General features: G+C 47.6%; 1 protein-coding gene across 3 annotated transcripts in view; it reads right to left on the bottom strand.

Moving 5' to 3' along the window:
• ZEB2 (zinc finger E-box binding homeobox 2) overlaps positions 1 to 12,406 on the bottom strand; it is a 115,182-nt gene extending 102,776 nt beyond the window's left edge. Inside the window, exons 1-3 of one of the 3 annotated variants that reach the window (XM_040068908.2) lie at positions 12,173 to 12,406; positions 11,970 to 12,068; positions 9,045 to 9,200 (exon numbers count right to left, since the gene is read on the bottom strand). In XM_040068908.2, the coding sequence (XP_039924842.1) occupies positions 9,045 to 9,117 (73 nt within the window). In that variant the 5' untranslated portion in view covers positions 9,118 to 9,200; positions 11,970 to 12,068; positions 12,173 to 12,406. Of the gene's footprint in view, positions 1 to 4,836; positions 4,846 to 9,044; positions 9,201 to 11,969 lie in introns of those variants that run through there. The other 2 variants (XM_040068907.2, XM_058421249.1) reach the window with 2 other exon arrangements.
• Between the last annotated feature and the right edge of the window lie 10,543 nt (positions 12,407 to 22,949).

Raw genomic sequence — 22,949 nt, 5'->3', positions numbered from 1 at the left:
GATCCGCACTATCAAATCTCCAGGAGGCTGTGACAAAGGGAGCTTGCAGCTTGACACACGGGTAACAACATAGCAAACACCTTTAATTCTGTCATGTCTCATACCCTTTGCTTTCTCGCACATTTGTGGCTGCTCTAGCATTGACACCTACACTTAAAAAAAAAAAAAAAAAAAAAAAAAAAAAAAAAAAAAAAAAAAAAAAAAGGGAAAAAAGAGCCCTCGACAACAAAAGTCCCCAAATGAAGCAATCTTATTCCAGCTTAAAAAAAAAAAAAAAAAAAAAAAAAAAAAAAAACCAAAAAAAAAAAAACAACCCACCTGGAAAGTTATTCTTCTGCCCAGCAAAAATAAATAACTTATTAGCTCTTGCTTCTAACAGCTCAGAAAAGAGCAGAAAGCAGCCCCCCCCCCCAAAAAGTTCACTTCTGGGAATGAGAAGCTCCCAGAAAGCTGTTGGCTTTCCTTGGAGCCTGGGAGTTCTCGGGGAGCCACTCGTACAGGTTTGCTGGCGTAACTTCTCAGCTATTCTGCTGCTCGAATGCGAATCCTAAATTGACCTTCCCCTCCTGCCTTAGCAGCGCTTGGGAGCGTTCCTAGAGAGGCTTTGGGTGATGTTACATCTGAGGGGGTAGGGACAGAGCGTGCCCAGGTAAACCCTCGCTGCTGGAGCTGCCCTCTCCTGCCCATGGCCTCCAGCTCTCCCTGTCTCTGATGGACTCATCCCAAAAGCTTCAGCTGCCACCAAGTCAAAGATGTGTCAGGCTGCTGTGGCTCCAGCAGTGCCACCTCCTCGTCTGTCCCCCCCAGACACCCCAGAGCCCCCAGTCCAGTCCCAGCACCTGCAGGACCTGGGCCGGGCAAGGCCCCGGGGTGCAGAAGGAGTTAAGGCTCTTTCCAGCATTTCTGGGTAGGTTAATATCACAGCTGCTTGGTAAAGCATTATCCAGCACCTCACTTAACAAAAGCCTGCTTTTGCAAACAGACTCCTACTTTTCCCCAAGTGTCCAAAGGTGTTTACTGAAGTAAATCTGCCTAAATCCTCCATTGCTTGGGTCATGGGGGTGGTTAGGAGGGTGGAAGGTGTAGAGATAATCTCTTTTTGTAAATTCTGTAAATCTTCTGGGAAAAAAATCAGGAATCTGTGTCACATGCCTCTGTTCGACTGGTAACATCTCGGTTAGTGTGCTCCTTATGAGTGAAATCTGCCATAGCAGCTACAGGAAAATAAGACATCCCTCCCGTTTCTCATTGTTCAAACTGTTCTTCCCTCTCGAAGTTGCTTTAGCACGTTTAATCTATTTGCTGATGGGGGAAAAAAAAAACCTGTTAGGATCTTAAAAGTGGTTTCTGGAAAAAAAAATAAAAATGACAGTTTGGTCGGCAGGAGATAGTGTAGTTGAAAACTTGTCACTTGAGATTTCTGCACTACCCCGGTTATTCCAACACCAGCAACTGCATATTACTTTTTACATGTTGCAAATAGAGGCAAACAACACAGGAAATTTTGACAGCTCTGCCTGAAAGGGCTTAAATACTTCTCAGTAAGCAGGATCCAGTTATAAATAAACCTTCTCTCGGTGAGAAAAAAGTGGCTACGACCAAAGACCTCAATATTTTTTTCTAGAAAACTGTCTGATTAAAGGCACAGAAGAGCTCCTGAGAAACAAACAAACAGGCAGATATGGGGGTGACACACACAGGGATGGGGGGGAAACGCACATGAACGTGACTACAAAACCCCACGAGGGAGCCCGGCTACAGAAACTTCCACAAATCTCGCCTTCCTCCTCCACCTCCACCTCCTCCTCCTCCTCCGTGCGCATTTTCTGGTGCCGCCGAGGATTCGCTGAGTCGCTGCTTTTCCCCGCCGGGTCGGGGCAGCCCGGGCCGGCCGCCAGCCCGGGGACACCCCCGCCACCGCCACCGCCACCGCCACCGCCGCGGCCACCGCCGGGGCCCCCGGCCCGGCCAGCCGCAGCAACACCCAGCCCGACGCTTCGCAAAAATAGAGGGGGGGGGGGGGGGGCGGGGGGGAAAATTAAAATAAAATAGGAATTTCAAAATTACGTCTCGACCGGGGAGATTTTTGCCCCGCCAAATCTGCCTCACCCCAGTCCCCAAGGTCACGGCGAGTAAACAATAATAGTAATTAAAACAAAATAATAGGCAGCAGTCAAGAGCTGAGAGTACACACACCTGACCCTAACTATAACAGACTTCTCAGAGTAGAATTTGATCCCTCTCTGACACTTTCTACCTCAAGTGTTAGAGCGAGTGGCCATGAATAGTACAGGCATGCCATCTTGTAACACTATCTGCCTGTCAGAAGAGCCAAGGCTGGGTAGAGCAGGATCTATATAAGGCTTGTAACTAGGGGAAGCCCAACAAACAGCTACAAACACCTAAGTTATTTTACTCAGCCTCCACCCTTCTGCTTTTTCCCCCCTTCTTCTCACTCTCTTTTTTTTTTTTTTTTTTTTTTTTTTTTTTTTTTTTTTTTTCCTTTTCATCTTGGCTTTCTGTTGCAGAATGCAAATGTAGCCTGCCGGCGGTGAATGGGCTGAATTGTGATTAAGAAGAAGAAGAGCTCCTTTCTTTGTTCTCCCCTCAGGGGATGTTTACTGGGAGAGACACAGCGGATCAGATATGAAAGGCATTCAGGTCAGCATTGATGTGAGCGAAAGTGAAATCATACCTAAGGCATTCAAAAGACCGCCGTGTCAGGGGTTCAGCTAACGGTGCATCTACTGTGTCTTCCCTGTTAGGCACAAAAAAAAAGGGGGAAAAAAAAAAAAAAAACCCACACCTCCACAAACAGACATTAAAAAAAAAAAAAAAAAAAAAAAAAAAAAAAATTACCACAAAAATTATATAGAGAAGGAAAAAAAAAAAAAAAAAAAAAGTTTTCCCTCTCTTTACCTCCAGAGCAGAAACTCCAGGACTCAGTGCTCTTTGCCCTTATGATCACGGATAGGGCAGGTCGACTCGTATTAATTGTAGCTGCTGGGTTCAGCATCCTTTTTAGGGGGAAATGAAGCTAACCTGAAACGCGAGCGGTTATTTTTAAGCACACCTCTACACCCCATTTCCCTCTGCGCAGCACACCGCGCATAGGTGCAGGCGCCTGCACGCACGCACCTCTCCACGAGTTCCCAACAAGCTGCGTGGCTCATTTATTCTGCCCCTAACCACGAGCAAGCGCTTCTTGCCTCCCTCAGAAGGCACCCCGGGTGATAAAGGACGGGGTGGCATATCAAAACAGCGCAGCACACCTTCAAAAGTGATCCTTCATCGACTTGGAAACTCCTCGAAACACTTTGCTGCAAGCTCGCAGCGCAAGAGGATGGTGGTCGGAGGCGTAAGGAGTTGGGGCACAGCTCTGTGAGTTAAACTGCTGCAAGGAAAAGTCTAGGCATTGTCATTTTATTCATTTAAAAAAAAAAAAAATCCCACCAAAACCCACTTGATGAAGAAATATTTGGATCTTACTTTTTTTTTTTTTTTTTTTTTTTTAAGTGTCTACTTCTCCCAGCCTAGTTATTCTCTCAATAGAGTTTCCCAGTGGTTAGCTGACGCTGTTGGCATAAACAGAGATATGTAAATATGTAGGGAAAATATAGCAAATTACAGTTAAGCATACAAAGAGTTAGAAGGTGGCCACATTTACAGGGGCTGAAATGAAAATGAAAACGACAGGTCATTCTTAAAAAGCCCCCAAAAATTAAGGAACAGGACTAGATGTCTTGTGCACTAACCAGTGCACTATTCTGAATTTGTTTCCACCTTCAGAACCTTAGTTAAAATATATTGTTTGTCCAATGCTCACATCTGCTTTAATGGTGACGTCTAATTCTGAAATATTTTCAACTAGTGTTTCTGCACCACAGATTTCTCTCTTTTTTTCTTTTTTTTTCTTTTTTTTCTTTTTTCCCTCTCTCTATACTCTAAAAAGACAACTAAAGAGCAATCAAAAAGGTGTCTGACTTGGCCATTCAGACAATTGCACCCTTGTGGGAATGCTGGAATGAATGGTACAGTGGACACCCCAGCACTATTGACGTTATAAACATGTAAATGAAACACATTAGGGCAGACAATCAATTGTCTGTGAGCACTGCAAACCTGCACTCCCTTTCTGTGTGACAGGCACAAAATAGTGTCTACCTTGGGAAGCCATGGTCTTGGAGAAAAAAAGGACAAAGAGTTCTCTTTCACAGAGGGGGAAAATGCACCTTAAAAGCACTGGGATAATGCAGATGCCAAAAACTGTTGTGAGGCGAAGAATTTCCTATTTCTTGGAATGAATGTGGGGCTGCTGTAAAAGAATCAACACCCTTCTTTCCACTCTAAAGGGAGCCACACATTTTTCTTGGGGAATATTACCAGTCTGTCCTGAGAGCTTGCATCTCAGTCTCCCATATATCTCCCCTACCTTGGGCAGTTGGCTACGTATAATTATCGATAATTAACTTGTAATGGTTTCCTTATCATTTTTTCCCCCCTTTTCAAATCTGCCTTTTTTCCAAGCCACCAAACGCATTTTCTTGCAGCAATTAGAAATTCCCCCAAAACTTTCCTCGCGAAGCATGTGCAATAAGCAAAACCAGCGAGTACCGAATGGCTCACAAATGGCAAACAGCAAACCAGGCACTAATCTCCAAATTCGCTGGGTTTCTCGAAACTCGGAGGAAAATAAATAGATCCGACTTGACACAGAAAACAACCTCCCCTGCTCCATGCCACAGCTCAGCCTGGACACGAATCCGCACCGAGAAAACGTGGCTGGATAATCATTACGCCCCGGCCACTCGCATTTATGGCATTAATTTTTAATACCTATCTCCAGGTGCTTTTTTCTGGAGGTGGTAGCAGCACATTTGTCTCGCTACCCAGCGAGCCAACAACTCCCGGAGTAATCTCCTCGCAACGGATTCCCGGCCCTGGGGATCTGCCCGGCCACAGGAGCGCTCCGGGTGCCCGCTCTGCCCGCTGCCACCTGGGCTGCGCAGGGAACAGCTGCCTCCTCACAGCCCAGCCTCTGTCTAGCTGCCTCCAAACTTCTCCAGGCAGGGAAGACAAGACTCACTTCCCACTCACTAAAGGCAGCAGGCAGGCTTGCCTATTTTTTTTTTTTTTTTTTAATTCTCTCTTTTTCAAGCGAGGAGTGAAGGAGGTTTTTCCCCCCCCCCCCCCCCTTCCCCAGCATCCCTGGAAGGAGGGTGGGTGGGTATCTTTTTGGGAAAGGCTCTGAGCAAGTCTAATCGTCTCTGCTTGTTTGGTCTGTGTTCTTGGATCAGACGCCCTGAAAGCATTGAACTTTCTCCCTTTTCTTTGCAACTGGAAGCGAGGTGGCAAAGGAATCAAAGAGAGCTGTTTACTGAAACTTTGGGGTAAATTAGATACAACTTTCCCCCCTCCCCGCCCTCCTTCGCGGGGATTTTAATTTCACTTTGGATTTTCGAGGAGGGGAGCGGAAAGGAGACGGGGGTGGGGAGGGAACCCTCAGCCAACAAACGCCAAACCACAACAACACGGAGAGAGAGAGAGGCAGCTCATCAGGCATGGCAGGGCAGGGCTGCCGGCCGGACAGCGCTGCTCCCGGGCCCCGCTCCGCACCGGCGCTGCGGCCGCCGGCGCAGCAGCCGCCTCCGCGGGGCGCCCGTGCGGAAAGGGGGCTCACTGCCCCCCCCTCCTCCTCCTCTTCTTCCTCCTCCTCCTCCTCCTCTTCTGCCGCCACTTCTCTCTCCCGAGTGAAAGTGCCGCGAAGTGAGTCAGGCGCTGGGAATCATCTGACTGAACTTCCCGGCGCTCCGCCGCATTCCTGGGCTGCCGCTCCCGCATCTCCCGCCCCCCCCGCCCCCCCACCCCGCCCCGTTTTCGGGGTCCTCTCCTTCCCATCCTCCCCGCTGCCCCCCCCCGTCCCCGGGGGGCTCACCCCTCATTGATTTCCACATCGCCTCTCTCAGCCCAACCCCCCCGCACACCTCTCCTCCACTCCAGCAGCTCTCATCAACCCCGTTATCTTGGAAAATCCCGAGCCTGCTTCCTTTCTACCCTATTTAGCTCCGCTGTAATTTTATCCAGCCCCGGTATCTCGTCCCGAGCCTTGCCCATCCCCGCACACACGCGGATACACGCACACAGGCGCGGAGCCCACTGAGGCATTAGTTGGATCATTCTGTTTTGTCCCCGTCCGTAATGTGCCTGGGATTCACTAACACACCTCTCGCTTCCTTCATGACCCTCTATTATTATTATTTATTATTTTTGCTCGTGGCTTTTAAATTTTATTTTGGTTCTGCTGCGTTTCTAAGGAATTTCTGTCCGAGTTCGATAAGCATCACCGTTTCTGGTTGTTATCAGCAAAGACACAAGCTCAGAAGTAACATCTTTTCCACGATTCCAGGAAAGAAGAAAAATCCACTCAGTCCAGATAAATCCTAGGCAATTCCCAACAGGAAAGGCATTGGATACGTGCTTGTCGAGAAAATTAAAAAAAAAAAAAAAAAAAAAAAAGCTCTAACCAAACCCACCCTCGCTCTACCTGCTCCTCAGAACCCAGGGCAATTCTCACTCAGAAATGAATGAAAAAGAAACAAATTAGGGAGCGCAAAGAGGAAAGAGGGGACAGACAGACAGACAGAAAGTAGAGAATTATTTCCTTCCCCCCCCCCCCCCTCCCCAAACACACCCCGAGTCTTGGCCAGAGCAAGACACTGAAGGGGGAACTCAGCCCTACGCCTGAGCAGCGCGCACACACACTTGAAGTTTGCAGGATCTTTAAGCGGTTACCTTAAAAAAATAGCAATTAAACTTTCGTCTCCCAAGCGTGGTGGCTTTTCCAAGTTAGAGCAGCTCCCTGAGAACACCTTTCTTTGCATGGGAATAACCAGAATCTGCCACCCCGCTCCATACGTGCTCCCAAAGACTTGGCTGCACTACCAGGATACGGTCCTGGTGTCCTGGGCAAACAGAGGCATCCAGTATATATATATATTTTTAAATTTTTTTGGGGGGGTGGGGGAAGTAAGGGTGGTGGTGGGGTTTTTTTTTAGGACTCAAATCATGCTGAGAAAATATTAAACACGTAGATGCATCCCTCATCAGAGAGCATGTGATGGGTTTAACACGCTAAACTAATAGTCTTGCCTGGAAAAGCAAAGGAGGCTGAGGAAGAAGAATAAAACCCCCCTCAAACACTCAGAATATTCTTTACTGCAAAAGAGCACTTCTGGATGCGTTGCTTTAAATCTCATTCTCTTTTTCTCTCAAAAAATGACTGTTTAACATAAGAAAAAAGGCTACTTGACACAAAGCTTTTGTTATCCAGTTGATCAGCAACGTGCTTTAGATACTTGTAAGGGGAAAAAAAAAGCCCCACAACAGACATTGATTTTAGAAAATCAATAACCAACATTTAATAAAAAGAACAGAGGAAACACAAGAGAGGAGAGGGAAACATTACGTGTAATTTTAATGTCTACTAAATTACCCAGAGATGAGGGGAAGGGGAGGTCTCCTCTGTGAGGACCACCTTAAATAATGACAGACACAAGAGTAAAGGGTGGTGGTGGAGGGGGAAAGACTTTAAAAAAAGATAACAAGGAACGGATCCTTGGGAAGCTGCTCGGAATATATTATTTTAGTTGGGTTTTTTTTGTTTGTTTGGTTTTTTTTTTTTTGGTTTTGCCTTTTTTTTTTTTTTTTTTTTTTTTTTTTTGGTAATACTAAGCCAGGCAAATAGATCAAAGACAACACAAAGGGAAAAGCCAGTGTAACATAACGAACAGTTTCTGACTAAAATTCCTCTATCACTCCCCCATATGGCTCGACGCCTCCACCACAACAAGAAAAAGACACACACACGCACACACACACACACACTCACACTCACAACCTAGGGAGAGGGAAGGGGAGGGGGGACAGGATCATTTGTTTCTAATCAACATTCTCTTGTCTTTGTGCTTTTTGTTGTTGTTGTTGTTGTGTGTGTGTCCCCCTCCTCCTTCAGTCCCCCTCCACCTCCACCTCTCCACTCAAATGAAGTAGCTGAGCTATAAGCGCATGGGTTCAGGTTCACACAAATATCTTCCTTCCTCCGGCTCCTCGAGAGGAAAGTTGTTGGAAGTGGGGCCGGGATGGCCGTGGAGGGGCTGCGGGCGGGGAGGGGGAGGCTGGCGGCGGGGAAGCGGCGATCAGCCGGGAGAGAAAGGAAGAAACTAAGGGAGGGACGGGGAGAGACGGAGAAAGAGAGACCCACCACACCAGCGAAAGCTGCCAAACGTGAAATCAGCCCAGAACACCGCGTCCCACTGCGCCCCGGCCCTGCGCGACCGGTGGGGACCAGGGGAGAGGGCAGCGACGGACAATCGGGCACCGAGCTCATTAGTATTATTAATTATCAGGGAGGAGGAAGTTTCATTTTCGAGTCCCTAACAATAATAATAAAAAAAAAGGGGGGAAAAAAAAAAAAAAAAAAAAAAAAGAGCGAGAGAGCGAGCCGCTAACTCGGTGCCAGCCCGCCTCGGGGTTCTCACGCTGCCGTGTTGTTTTTTTTTTTTTTTTTTTTCCCAGGGCCGCCCGCCCCGCTCGTTCCGCGCCGCTCCGCGCCTCCCACCGCCCCGCTCCGCTCCTCTCCGCGCCCCGGCCCGGCCCGCACTGACAGCTCCGGAGCGAGCCGGGGAGCAGCTCCGGGCCGGCCGGGCCGCCCCCGCCGCTCCTCCGCCGCTCCGGGCCACGGGGGGCAGCGCCCGCTCCGCTCCGCGCCCGCGCAACAAACTTTGGGGCGCGGCGGCAGCGGCGGCGGCGGCGGGGCGGGCGGCAGCGCGGCTCCCTCTCCGCGTCCCTCCGCTCCGCCGGCGCTCCGCGGCCGCGCAGCCCCGGCCGCTCCGCGGGACGCCGCGCAGGGAGGCGGGGGGGCGGCCAGCCCCGGGCTGCCGGGAGCCGTGCCCCACTCCCCGTCCCGCTCCCCGTCCTGCCGCCGCCTTTCCCTCCGCGGCCGCGGCGGAGCCGGCCGGAAAAGTTTTCCCGGGGGGCCGCCTTACCGTTTTTCCTCCGGGGGTTGGCTTGTTTTCGCCTCTTACACCTGGGGCCATCCGCCATGATCTGCTGCTTCATTGATAAGAGTGGATCAGATGGCAGTTCGCATGGGCTCGACTCCCTGATTCAGCAGCAGCGGCAGCGGCGGCAGCACGCAGGCTCTATGTAACGACCAAACACAGCGACAATGTGGGCATCGGGATGTCCCATTTAAACGCAGGGCGCCAACGGGGACCCCAGTTCGCACCCGAAAGAGAACCCATCCACGCACACGGCGAGGCTGGCCGTGCCGGGGGAGGTGGGACGCGGTCGGAGCGGGCTCCCCCTCTCTCCCCAGCCGGGCAGATTTCTTCTTTATTTATTTATATATTTATTTATTTATTTATTTCCGCTCCTTCTCTCCCTCTCTCTCTCTCTCTCTCTCTGTGTGTGTGTGTCTCTGCGTGTGTGTGTGTGAGCGCGTGTGCGTGTGTCTCCCTCCCTGCGTGTGTGTGTGTGTGTGTTGCACCAGCAAAGCAGATCACAGAGAGAGAGTGAGAGAGAGAGAGAGAGAGAGAGAGAGACAAGAATTACATCTCAAATGAGTCATAACTCATGACCGTATGAGGGAATGCACAGCTTTTACAGTAGGCTGTTTGACTCAATGCTAGGCGGACCATTTCCTCCTAAAAGTACTTTAATTTGACACTAGAACTTCTTTTCAAGAGAAATCCTACCCTTCTCCTGCCTTCATTCCCCCCACCCCCCCCCAAAGTGCACTCCAGCAAAGTGATAAGAGGAGAGGGAAACATGGCTCTCCCCTGTCCTTTTGGGGTAAAGATCAGCACGGATACCTCCCCCTAACAACGAGTAGTGTAATTATAAACCTCTGTCACCTTTTTAGTCAGTTTGACAATATTCAGGGTTTCCCCTGCCCCTTAGTTAAACAAAGATTCAGAGTGTCATTTTTTTTTTTTTTTTTCCTTCCCAGAAAAGAAACAGAAATCAAAACTACCGCTGTCAGAGTTTTCAGAGCATTTCAGATGGGTTTGGGGGTTTTTTTTGTTGTTTTTAAGAAAAAAAAAAAAATAAAAGCGACTTGTAAACTTTTAGACCTACTGTGTGTGCCTGTGTGCCCGGGGCTGGGCAGGAGGCTCTATCTGTCAAAGGCAGAGAGGAGCAGGAGCGTTTGGTTTGCTGCAAGAACGCTCCTGAAACTCAGTCTCATCCCCAAGAAGATGCTGTAGCTTTAAAGATGCTTTGACTTGAGGATTAGTTTAAACAGGGGGCTATAAAAGATGTAACAGATGCAAACTGTAAAACAAGGGCAATTAACCCTTGCTCTCCAGAGCAGGATGCCCCCTCGCCTTCGCATCTATTGTCTTCTCCTGCACAGGGAGTTTTACATAAAACCTAAAAAATTATTACCTGACTCAACAATTTCATTATATATACACACATATATATTTTAAGCAGAGTGAGATTTTTATTTCCCCTTTTCCTCTTCCCCCTCCCTTGTGTCTTTTTTACTTTGCTGGAGCTTCACACCAGGACTGAGCAGTGAAGTGTGCTGCTGTTGGGTCTTTTTATTCTGCCTGAACTCACTCCTCAGGCGTTTACTGTTATGAAACCTGCTCGGCTATAAATAAAAAATAATAGATCTCCAAGCAGGTAAGAGGATGGGAAGATTGAGAGAGCGTGTGTGGGGTCAGCGTGTTTACTCACACTCTCCTGCCTGGGATTCCGCCTGGACAGAGGGAATGGGCGGCTCTGTGGATGTGGATGGATGTGGCTGAGCAAAGAGGAGGCTGAGAAATGTGCTAGAAACTTTAGTATTTGCCAGTAATTCCCGAGGCCGGGGTGGGCAATGGTGGCATCACCGCGGCAGATCCGCCAGGAGAGGAGATGCAGCGGGGAGGGAGGACAGGCACCGAGGCGAGCCCAGACCCTCAGCCTGCCTCAGCAATTGGCGTTTTAACGCAAAACCACCAGTGGTGAATTGTTTTAAATGCATTTCACTCCCTCCCCTACTCTCCAGCCTCCCGTGGAAAAAAAAAAAAAAAAAAAAAAGAAAAAAGTTGTCAATAATTTTAAACCTGCAAATTTCGACAACACTTTTCTTCCCAGAGGACCGGTAAGCTTTTAAAAATATGTAATAATTTTTTTTTTTTTTTTTCCTTTTGGTAAACGACTTTTAAGTTCCAGTCTGTACTTTCACTTCTTGCTTTAGGCTCCCAGAAGCTAAGGTGTTACTTCACCCAGCTTCACAAAATAAAATATAGAAATGAAACCAACTAAGCAGACAAAACAACAAAACTTTCTGTTTGGGGAAACACATCCTTTGCCGGGGAGCCCTGCCCGGGGCCGGGGCTCCAGCGGTGCCCGGCCGGGCTGGCTCTGCATTCTCAGGGCATGCAAAGCATTAACAGGTACCTGCAAACTTTCAGAGCTCAGATGTAAAATCTGAAATAAAAAGAGCAGGAGGTGGGTGGGGGAATGTTTGTGGTTTGGGTGGTTTTTTTTTTTTGTTTGGGTTTTTTTTTTTTTTTTTTGGGGGGGGGAGGTTTTTGCAGGAGGACAAAGTCTTTTCCTAACACTAAAACTTTTGCTGTTGCGTTTTAAAAGGCACCTCCCGTACCTGGCTGCCAGGTAAGGGGAGCAGGGGTGGTGGTGGCACAGCCCCGAGCACCCCGAAACTGCTCACCCCTTCCTGGAGCGGTGCTGGAGTGACTTCAGGTTTCGGTTAAAAAGATTGAAAAAAAGAATAAAATTTTTTTAAAAAAAAATTAGAAAAGGTTTTTCGCCCCAAGTATAAACAATCCAGAAAAATTAAAATACTCTCGAAATGAAACAAGCCCGCTGATGCGTGAGGTGGTGTGAGGAAAGAAAGAGAAGAGGGGTGAAAAAAAAAAAAAAAAAGGAGAGAAAATGGAATTAAATTCCGAACCTACCTGCGAAGTCTTGTTTGTAGTTTTGGCCAGAAATGGTGAGAAGAAAAAGCATGAAGAAGCCGCGAAGTGGAGGAGAAAAGGTGAAGGGAGATGCAGCTCCTGGAGAAATTGTAAAAAGCCTTGCAAAGAGTTGTCGGAAGGACCGTTATTCCTGCTGGGCAGGTTAGGACTGATCTCTTTCTGCCACTCCAGGAAACACAAACCTGGGGACGGACTGACGTGTTACGCCTCTTCTAATGACATTTTTTTCTTTTTCTTTTCTGTACGAGCGAGAGGAGAGACCCTGCAACACACGCCACCTATCTTTGTGGGGAGGGATAATTGGAGAGCACCAAACGTGAGCATCATGTGGAAACGTGATCGCCAAGTTTCTCTCTGGGAAAGGATCTGGGATAGATTATACCTTGAAGTCTCCGCGAACGCTTTAGCGGCAGAAATGCAATTCCACCTCCTCCCGCCCGCCCCCCGCCCCGCGCCCGCCCCCCGCCCCGCCGCTCCGCTCCGCGCCGCTCCGCGCCCCGCGGAAACTCAGCGCTCCCCGCCGGCGCATCCCAACCCCCCCGGGGGGCTGCAGCCCCCTGCCCCGCGGACGCAACCCTGCCCTCCCCCCGAGCCCAGCCCGCTTCTCTGCCACCCCCGGGGCGCATCCTTGCTCACCCCCCCTTCCCGAGGCGCATCCCTGCCCGCGTGTCCCCCCCTGCGCATCCCTCTCCCTCCCCCAGGCGGAATCCCCCGCCCCCTCCCCAGCAGGATCCCGCCGGATCCCCTGCCCCCAGGCTGGATCCCTGCCGGTTCTCCCATCCTGGGGCGGGTTCCCTGGCGGTCTCTCCCCCCTCTCTCTCCCCGGGGGGGGGTCCCCCCGCCCGCCCGCGGAGCTTCCAGGGCCGCATCCTGCCCCGCACCGTCCCGCGGCCAGCGCCGCTGCGGGCTCTCGCCTCTTGCGGTGAGCAAAACTTACCCGAACAGAAAGCCTAGAAACTAAACTCTGTTCGGGTACTGCAAATAAGCTCCTGGCTTGTTTTGGTGCGGTTTTATTTTTATCCTTCACGCGTTTCTTTGGGGGATTTTTTTTTTTTTTTCCTCCCCCCCCCCCTTTCATTTCAGCACTCGTCCAGGTTATTTGAATAGTCAGCTAAATCTGATGAAAAAAAAAAAAAAAAAATCAACCGAACGTGCTGAGATCTTACAGTCTATCTGTTTTGTTCACAGATATGGATCAGGGGTGAGATGGGCTCTTTTCCTGGCTCTGCTCTTTCTTGGAAGTAGCTGGATAAGAGCAGAGAGGCAGCGTGGACGAGTAACGCGTGGGGCTGAACTTCAGGGAGGTTGCAAGTTTTTCACTTTTTTCAAGTATTGAAATTAAAATAAAATTACATATAGAAAAAAAAAAAAAAAAAAAAAAAAAAGGGGAGAGGGAAAAAAAAAAAAAAAAAGAAAGAAAAAAAAAAAAAAAAGAAGCCCAGACTCCACCTTTGCACTGAAGGGATTGGTTATGCAAATATGGAAGGGGTTTCCTGGCAAATACAGCTTTCTACTGTATGGTTAATTAAATCATCACTCAAAAGCCTTCCAATGTGACGCTTCTGTCGTAATCCAATCAGGTTACGTAGGTCCTAAACAAGAAAGATATTTTCCACATCTGGAAGTCAGCAATTTAGCAAGTACTGCACATTATTAACCAATTCAGAGCCCGCTTCCCAGGGGGATAGTTTTTTCTCTTTTTTTGAAGTTTAAGTGTTCTTAACCAACGCTCTGCCGGTTTGTTAATCAAAAAGCCGGTTTACACCGCGCGTAATCGAGAAGTAACACCGAAGTTAAGTGAAGGCAGCCCGAGCCGGGGATGCTGAGCGAAGGCGCTCGGCTGCGAAGGGGGCAGATCCGGCTGAGGCTCCAGCCGCTCATGCCCAGCTCCCAGCACAGCCCACGGCAGTTCCTTCCTCCTGAAGGAGCTCGAAATAATCTCACTGCAAAGAGAAACTTCGCGTCTTGCCCACTCGGCGCGGTCCCTTCCCGAGGTAAACGTGGGGCTGCCCAAAAGGGCTGCGTTCAAGAGCTGCGAAACAATTTCCCTGCTCTGACCAGAGTTCAGCCTATTCCAGCACTTTATTTTATTTATTTTTTTTTTCCTTCTTCTCCCCCTCCCGAAGAAAACCGAAACAAACGGCACGCTGCTCCCGCACTGCACTTTTACTTACATTAAGCTTAGATAAACCGCTCTTGAACTGTGCGTTGAACGCGTGCCTAGAGCCAGAGGTGGAGGGCGAGCAACAGCGATGGGATCGCGCTCCAAAATGGTCCCGCTCAGGGAACACCTTCCTGACGGTTCAGCATCGCGAAGGAAGGAAGGGACCCCCCCTCGCTCCCCCCTCAGGGTGTCTTTGCAGCTCAGCAGAGCCACCGGGATCTGCCTGGGATTTTTTTTTTTTTTTTTTTTTTGGTCATCTCTTAGTTGGACGGGAATGGGGGAGGCAGCACACGGGGGGTGCTCCGGGTAGGAACATCCAAATGTCCTCCCGGGCTGGGAAGTGGCACCTCGGGGTGTCCCCCTGCTCAGCCCCGAGCTGTAGGCACAGTGGGGAGGGAGAGGCAGGCTCTGGCCGTCTGCTGCCGCTGCAATCCCCAGCTAGGCAAAGGTGGGAACGAGCTGCCCTAGCCTTTTTTAATTATTATTTTTATTCATATTTCTTATTTTTACTTATATTTCTGCTTTTGTCCCCCGCTATGAGTCGTCATGGGTTTGTTAAAAGTTTTCTTGCCACTGTTCTCTAAATGGCAGCATGATTTTCCTGCAAGGATGCATGACTTCTCCATGCCTAAATGTACCTGGATACAGAGAGACATATCACACACACACACACACACGCAGAATGATGATATCTTAATGAATTATATAGCGCAGCACAAATATCCCGAAATCAGTTTCAAGTATTATTAGTTTGAATTAGATCCTCTCAGATCCAGAAGGCACTGCCTATAAATCAAGGGCAGTCTGGCAATTCCTTAAAGAGCTAAACTGAATTTAGATGCATATGATAAAAAGAAAGGAAAAGAAAAAAGTGAATGCTAATTACTGACTTGCTCGATTTCCACTCACCCACGTTTTCTAGGAGAAAAAAGGAGAAAACCTAAAAAACCAACCAACAAGTCCTCAAAATAAATTAATCCCATCACAAACTCCTCACATATTGTCCCTACGTTTCCAGATTACAAAACAAGGGGATGAACCGGAGATTACGAGAGGCTGCAGCCTGACTCGCAGTAGGCAGGAGTGCTGTCGATGGTGTATCAATAAAATATATTTATCTGCAGCCACGCTGACAAACAAACCCTCAGAGTGTGTGGTGATGCTCAAGGGCTTTAAGAAACGTGTCGGCATTGTCAGATAATCCCTATTCATAATTTTGCTGGCTGTTCTTTCAGCCCTCAATCTCACAGTTCCCTCAGCTATGATGTGCCTCCACAGGGTTTGCATCGGAGCGATGAAACTGCTCAGATCTTCGCAGGACCGACACAGCACCCAACATTATTAGTTGTTATTTTAATGTGAGATGTGGGGGTGTTTGTTGAGGTTTTTTTTTTTTTTTTTTTTAATTTTTATTTTTTATTTTTGTACACTGGACATAAACATTTAGCAATCAGCTAAGCCCTTCTGAGATGGAATTTAACCTTAATCCGGGTGATGATTTCCTGCCCGGCTCTGAACTAATAACGGGCGTGCAGCTTCTTTAGGAGATGGAAATAATGACAGGCTATAGATCCTGCCTTTATTGGGGTGGTGCTGGCAGCCCGGATCCCTGTCCCCTGCTCCATCAGCATCCCCATGCAGATCCTACTCCCTGCTCTATTTTAAAACTTTTGCACATCCTATCCCACCCCCCCCCACCCCATCAGTTTAAAAGCAAGCAGAGCCAAAATATCCTCACAAACCCCAGCTCCTTCCTTGTGTATAGCTCCCAAGCGCTGTAGCTTGGAGATGGGTTTAAGGGCAGTTCTCTGAGTGCAGGTTTCTCCTCTTTCCCTCAGGTTTTCCCACGTGGAAATGCCGCCAGTTGAGATGACGGTGGCCTGATCCTGGTGCAAACCTGCCTGGTTAAAGCCGCAGGAGGATCCGTCTCACCTCCAGCTCCTCGGTGGGTTTCCTTTGTCCACTAAAACCTATCGTGATGAAGACAAGCCCCTTGGAGATAACCCCGTGTTCCCACCACTGTGTGGATCTGTAGGGCCAGCCAGGGGTAAATCCTGCTGCCAGGGACAAACCCTGCCATGAGAAAGGGGCTGTGCAGGGAGAGATCTCCCTGTGATCCCCAGGCACCCAGCTCTGACTGAGAGGGGAGGGAGAAGAGGTGAGCAGCCACCAAGGAGGGTTTTGGGGCCCTGCAGGACCTGAGCCTTCTGCTGAGACCTTCTGCCATGGTGGCTTTGTGGGGTCCTGGTGGCACAGGCTGAGGGGATGATTGATTCCCTGCCTTATTTATGTTGGTGTGTTTGCTTTTTCCCCGCTGGAGGATGAGTAACAGGGACCGTGTTTCCTTGCCCACCACGTGGAAGGAGGAAAACTGAGGGAATAAGAGCAAAGATGTCCTGGCTGATGAGTTTTGACTAATACATTTTAGAGGTTGGTGAAGGAAGAGGTTTAACACCTCTAAGTACACTTAAACTGCTCTGAGGCTTTTCCTTCATGTCTTTTGTAGCCAGAACTCTTGACTGTTTTCCCTGAAGTGTGGAACCCTTCCTACATCAGGGATTAAACATCCCCATGTAGGGGACCTAGATGAGATTTGCAGCCAAGCCTGGGGAGAGCATCCTTCCCTCCCCACAGCCCTGCTCCTCTGAGGAAGCTGCTCCTGCAAGATTTGGGATCCCTGTGGGTTCTGGCTGCTTCTCATGCTCCTATCTCTGGGGTGTAGAAGATGTCCTTGCCTTGAGAAAGAATTCCGAGGTTTAAAAGAAAACAACCCCAAATCAAACAAAAAAAAGATGCCAGGGGGATTATTTTATCCAGTCACCTGTGGCAGTAGAGGACAAGACAGGCTGGGATCATTTTTGTGATCAGGGAAGGCCCCATGTGGGCCCAAGGTGCCCCTGGATGCTTTTGCTGAGTACAGGTGTCCCTATAAAATAAGGTTTAGAAAGCAAAGCCTTTATTTTTTTTCCAATTTCCACATGGAGGAGAGGGCACAGAGGAGAGGAAGAAAGGGTCAGGGAATGACTCTCCTCCCACCCGCTGATGAGGTATTTGGGAAGAAACCTTTTGAATCAACATTCCCAAAGTTTTTGAGTTCCTCTGCGGAAAACCCATGTAGGGATAGGATACAAGCCAAAAGCAAGGGAAAAGATTGTCTGGCTTTAATTTATCTATCCCTGGGCATTTCTAACCAGCAGATCACTGTAATATTTGATCTTGTGTGAGTCCCTGAACGTTAAAAGTGAATCTCCTCATATGTTTTTGTTAATTTTGTCATTTATAAAGCCACTTCTGACGGCCTGGAGCTGCTCAGCTGCCGTTCCCAACTTCTGCCTGTGTGTCTGCAGCAGGGGAACAGCATCCACAGGTCCCAAAATTCCCTTTCTCTTTGGGCAGAGAGCAGTGAGGGATAGGCCTCCTCCGTCCACTGTCCCACACCATGAGCTGGGGGTGTTTTTCCTTCTCTTCTGGGATCAGTGCTGAGGTTTAGCCACATTCCTTGGCTCAGTTGGCAGTGATTAAAATTCACGGCTCACTTTTGTTTATAGTTGGTTGTTTACTTTGTTGAATTTTTAAAAACTTGTTAGAATGCAATTGAACACAGATTCAACAGTATTTAGGCTTGAAAAATAAAGATGCATTAGAAAGATGCCTATTATGCTTCAGAATTATTAATTGACATTTTTATGATGAATAATTAATCATTTGAATAATTTTCGTATCTCTGATCTGAACACATATTTGCATATCTAATGTCTGATTTTAAATGTGGTTTCTTTAGTTGCATTCTCCCAGGACAAAGACACGAAGTAAGTAACATCCTAATGCAAAACTTTTTTCCTTTGCACTTGTAAAAGTATGTTTATTGAAATGCAAGTTCCTATCTAGTTATGAAGCTGTTAATAATCTATGCATGACATATATGCATTAATAAGGTGGTGAATCCTCTGGATACGAGCACATTTAGGCCTCATTTTCTTATATACAGTGGTGAGGTCCCCTGCAATACCTAAAACCCATGCGAGGTTAAGCTAGGAAACCATAAAGAAATATCTCAGATCCACAGCGTTCCTCTTGTTTATACGGCACTTAGTGAGAGGACCAAAGGTTGCTTCAGTTTGAGGTGTCTTAAAACATCAAGAACTTTTAAATACAAATCCTCCCAGTGAGCCAACACCAGTATTTTCGTGACATGTTTTCATATGCCTGAATCGTGGCCTTCAAGACCTCACCTCGCCGTAGCTGGTGGTGATAAAGGAACAAGAGAAGTGCAGAGCAGTTGTAAGTTGGTCAGCGAAGGGGTGCAAGGGATGGCGCTTGTTGTGCAACCCCGCTCGGCGTTGGGCTGGTGTGAGCACAGCTCAGCCACAGAGGGAACAGAAAGGAGGAAGGGGCAGCTGGACAAAACCAGAACCAGAAAAGGTAGAAAAATTAAATAAAGGAATGAAAGAAGTAGAGCCTTTGCTCCACCGCCTCTGGCCATGGGTTAACTGTTCTAGCAACACTGCCCGCCTGGCACCCAAGGAGTCACCTTCACTTCTGTGAGAGTTTGGTTTATTAAGAAATCAAAGATTTGGAGAATTTTATTTAGTGGCACTTTTAAACGTACAGCGAGCGCAAATATTCTGTGTGTAGCCTGTTGGCTCCTTGACGTCATACTGAAGAACTAAGGTGATGGTTGTTCTAGAAATATCTAAAATTGATGCACTATTTATATTTAGCAGATTAAAGAAATTATATCAAAATGGAGGCACAAATTCATCACAGTGTTTCAATTTCCTTAGTGCCATTAATACAAGGAACATAGGACACATGCAATGTAGAATGAAAACAAAAGCTTTTACCATCTTTTTTTCTTTTCACAGAAGGTAATAAAAATATGCCCAATTTTTTTTTTTTTTTTTGGTGGAAGTATATTATATAGACTATGGTAATGTAGTGGGCAATATCTGACAGACAGATACTGAATAAAAAAACTGTGAAACTCAGTTCTCAGAACAGGCTGAAGTTATACTGAATAGGATGTTTAGCAGTTGCATATGCTCAGTGATAACAGATCCCTTTTTTCTTTCTTTTTTCCTTTTCTTTTTTTTTTTTTTTTCTTCTAGGAGGGGTTGAATTTGTAAGGGCAAGAGTGGCAAACTTGAGCAATCCTTGTCACATGGAGGCCCAAGCTCTGAGCCCGGTGTCCAAAACTGCCACTGCTTTGACCATCAGGGTGGTGGCAATGCCAGCGAGTTCTTTGGAAAAGGACGAGGTGGGAATCGGGGTTAAACCTCTGCTCTTTTGGTTCTAAAAGCAGGAGAGAAAGCAAACATCCCTGAGATGCTCCCACAATCCTTCGTAAAGGGAGACATCCCTTCTGGGGCTGGGGTCACCCAGCAGCAGTTCTGGGGGGAAGAAACCTTAAAACTCACCTCATTGCACCCCCTGCCATGGGCAAGGACGCCTTCCACTATCCCAGGGTGCTCCAAGCCCTGTGCAAGCTTGGACCCTTCCAGGACATCAAGAACACCATCCAATGCCCCTCAGATGTTGTCGTACCCTCATGAGATCAATGGACAGCTTTGTGGAAGATTTATTAACATGGAGATTTTTCGTTTGTTTGTTTCGCTTTAGGCTGAATGGTGAATATAAATTCTACAGTTACACAGTAGCACCTGTGCTACCGACCGGTTTGGGACTAGATCAAACTTTTTTCCCGGATATCTTAATGTGACCCTACTTTTCCCTGATTAAGTTGATGGAGGTGAAGTTAGCAGCAAAGAATCCGGGTGCAAAGCTGACACTTTGGTGTCCATCCAAAAGTCTCAGAGTGGATCGATTGCCCCAATTTTTTCTCATTACCACCCCGGGGAACATACATTTTTCTTTCCACGACTTCCGGATGTTTTAAAATCTGCAGAAAGACAAGGGTTACAAAGATATTTAGAAAATCCCAAATGATTTGAAACAATTAGCCGCTGCAGCATAGTTTCCAAAGCAATTAGCTGCTGCAGCATAGTTTCCTTGTGTACAGAATTGCCCAATATCTGGGAAACTGCTGCCGTTCTGCGGGTGGCTGCTGACTGGATCAGATTCCAGGGGAAGCAGAGGCACAACCCAGTGACTGCTACACACCTAAACTGCAGATTTACCCAGGAGCTGGCAGACATCCCTTTGTCAGGGGTGGCATTGGACTTGCCAGGTCTTCTGTTTGCTTCCCTCTGACTATCAGCATCATCTCCAGCCTGTCTGTGGATAGAGGCTTGGCCAACTGGCCCCTTTCCAAGCCCAAATCTTAGACTGGGTTATTAGAGCTGTCAAAAACCAGAGAGAGGATTTTTTTTTTTTTTTTCCTTTTCCCTTGCAATGAAAGTGTTCTCCATGTTGTCACTCCCTCCCTGATTTACGTCATAAAAATGTTTCTTGGGAAATTTCCTGACTTGTCTCTGGGTCATTTGAGGGGTTTCAGGTCAGAATTGAATTAAAGGTACCAGCAGCTGGACAAGTTGTTTCCCCCCATGGATGGTTTTAGGTGCACGTACACTCCTACCAATGCTCCTTACTATATCTCTTCAAACTTGCTCCAGGCAGCATCTAAACTATTTTAAACCTTCCCATCCTTTTTTAACACACATCAGCTCTCCTGCTTCAAATCTCTGACAAGGATGTGAAAACCGCAGTGTCAGAACAACTGCTGCTCTCTTCTTGGATTCTGACAAGCAACCTTCAACCTGAAACCCTCCAAAAATGGCTAATTTTATCTTTTCTATGTACATTTTTTTTAAATTCAGAAGCTTCTCTATTGGCTTCATTCTTTCCCCTTGTTCTGACAGGTTGGAAATGGGTCCAAAAAAGGGCACCAGGCAGAATGTGGGAATACTGGTTGATGTTCACCAAGAGGGTCCACATGTCAGCGGGTGCACCTGCCAACGGGTTTAACAAAGAGCTTGTAAATGGATGCGATTTCCCAAATTCTGGGCTAGACAGGAGGCAAGATGGCCTCTGGAATAATTCTGGAAGCCTGGGTTGGGCTGCTGTGAGCATTGATCTCCTTGGCTTCCGGAGTTAGGAATTGCAGCTCCATGTCCCAATCTCTTGGCCCATAACTGGACTGAGCCACAACCCACAAGTGAAGATATTGGCGTGGACCCAACTCACTGCACACATTAGGAGCATGATATTCACTTGCTGCACAGGTTGCTCTGATGGTGCTGAGGCTCAGGGTAGCTCTTCTACACCAATGACTCTGATGGGGTGGCTCTCTGTGTACAGAGCTCCTTCCTTACCAAGCAGGGAAAGGGCAGAAGTGGTGGGGCCCAGGGAAAAGAGAAGAATTCCAACCACAGCACAGCCTTGGATATCTGCTGTTGGGGCAGGTGAGTGCCTGAGAGAGCTCCTGTGCCACCACCACCCACCAGCTGTGCCTGGCCATGATGATTTTGCCTGCCTGCTGGTGGAACTCCTTTTTAGGAGCCTGGAGACAGGAATTTGTAGGGCAGCATTTCAGAGGTAGGAAGAGAGGGGTAAAAAGTCACATCTGATATTTGGTGTTGGAAAGTGGATCTGGTTGGAGGTGTGAGCAGCAGGGAAGGCGACAAAGATCCACACACAAAGAAGGCAAGCTCTGCCTCGTAGGGAGAAATGCAGAGCAGAGACTGAAAACACTGCAAATATTTGCTCTCATTGTCAGATGTTTCTATAAAATCTGTTGTTACTGAATCACTGCTGAAGTTACGGAGCATTTAAATAAGCGGAGGGTGAAAAAAAGCTAAGTCTAATGATATGTTTCATGCCATTTACAGAGGTTTCCAGGGGATTTTCTTTTAATAAAAGTGCGGTGCATCAAAAGGAAGAAATCCTACAATTTTGTTATTTACAAATCAGCCATCTCTGCCTCGAGCTGACAGAATTATCCTCCATCTTACACCCCTCTCTCCATCCCAAAATGCACCCAGCACACTGACATTTGTATCAGTACTCTTCAAGTATCTTTACACTATTTTATGCCCCTTATGTTGGTAAGCAAACAGATCAGAAGAAAATCATCACAAAGGCATAAAAAATAATTATTCCTGAAAGAAAAATACAGAGAAAAAAAGCCCATAATGTTGGTAAAATGAGTAACATAGATGTTTTCCAGATGAAGAGAACAAGTGCCTTTTACATCCCCGCCCACCGATTCCTGAAGATTTCAAATCAGGGGCCTGGCTGGAGATATGATGTAATCAATTAGTTAAAATGATTTACTAACATAAAACGTAACACTCTTTCAATGATTAATTTTTATCCCCTTCACTTTTTTTTTTCCCCCCTCCACAACCGCTCTGCCCCTTTCTGACTCCTGATTATTTAGCAGTTGACTCCGGTGTTCGGAGTGTTGCATATCAATCCCCGGGACCAAAATATGCCACTCATGTTTTTCCTGGTGTGTAATCTATGGATGCTGCACCTAACCCTGCAGCCCTCCTCAGGGTTTCAGAGAGAAGGGAGATGTGCTGAATCAAGTTGTTGAGGCTGCACTTAGAGCTGAAGAAAACATGAAAAAAACCAAGAGGCCACCTTTGTTCTCGTCCAGCTTGGCCGCTGCTGTGATACGGGAACGTGACAAGTGCTTTGGTAATTAAAACTCTGCGTGCAAAAGACACCAGGAAAAAGAAAGAAGTGAAAATAAGATGGTTTCTCACAAGTGTGAATGTACCCTGCATGTATTGCACAGGCTACAGATGCTTTATAGAGGCCTTGGGCCTGCCTTGCAACAGCCCTGCCATTCTGGGATGAGCCTCTTTCCTCAGCAGCCGCTGTCCATCCAG

The sequence above is a fragment of the Hirundo rustica genome, chromosome 7 (assembly GCF_015227805.2).
Source record: "Hirundo rustica isolate bHirRus1 chromosome 7, bHirRus1.pri.v3, whole genome shotgun sequence".
NCBI lineage: Eukaryota > Metazoa > Chordata > Aves > Passeriformes > Hirundinidae > Hirundo > Hirundo rustica.
This window is presented reverse-complemented; position numbering and strand designations above follow the sequence as displayed.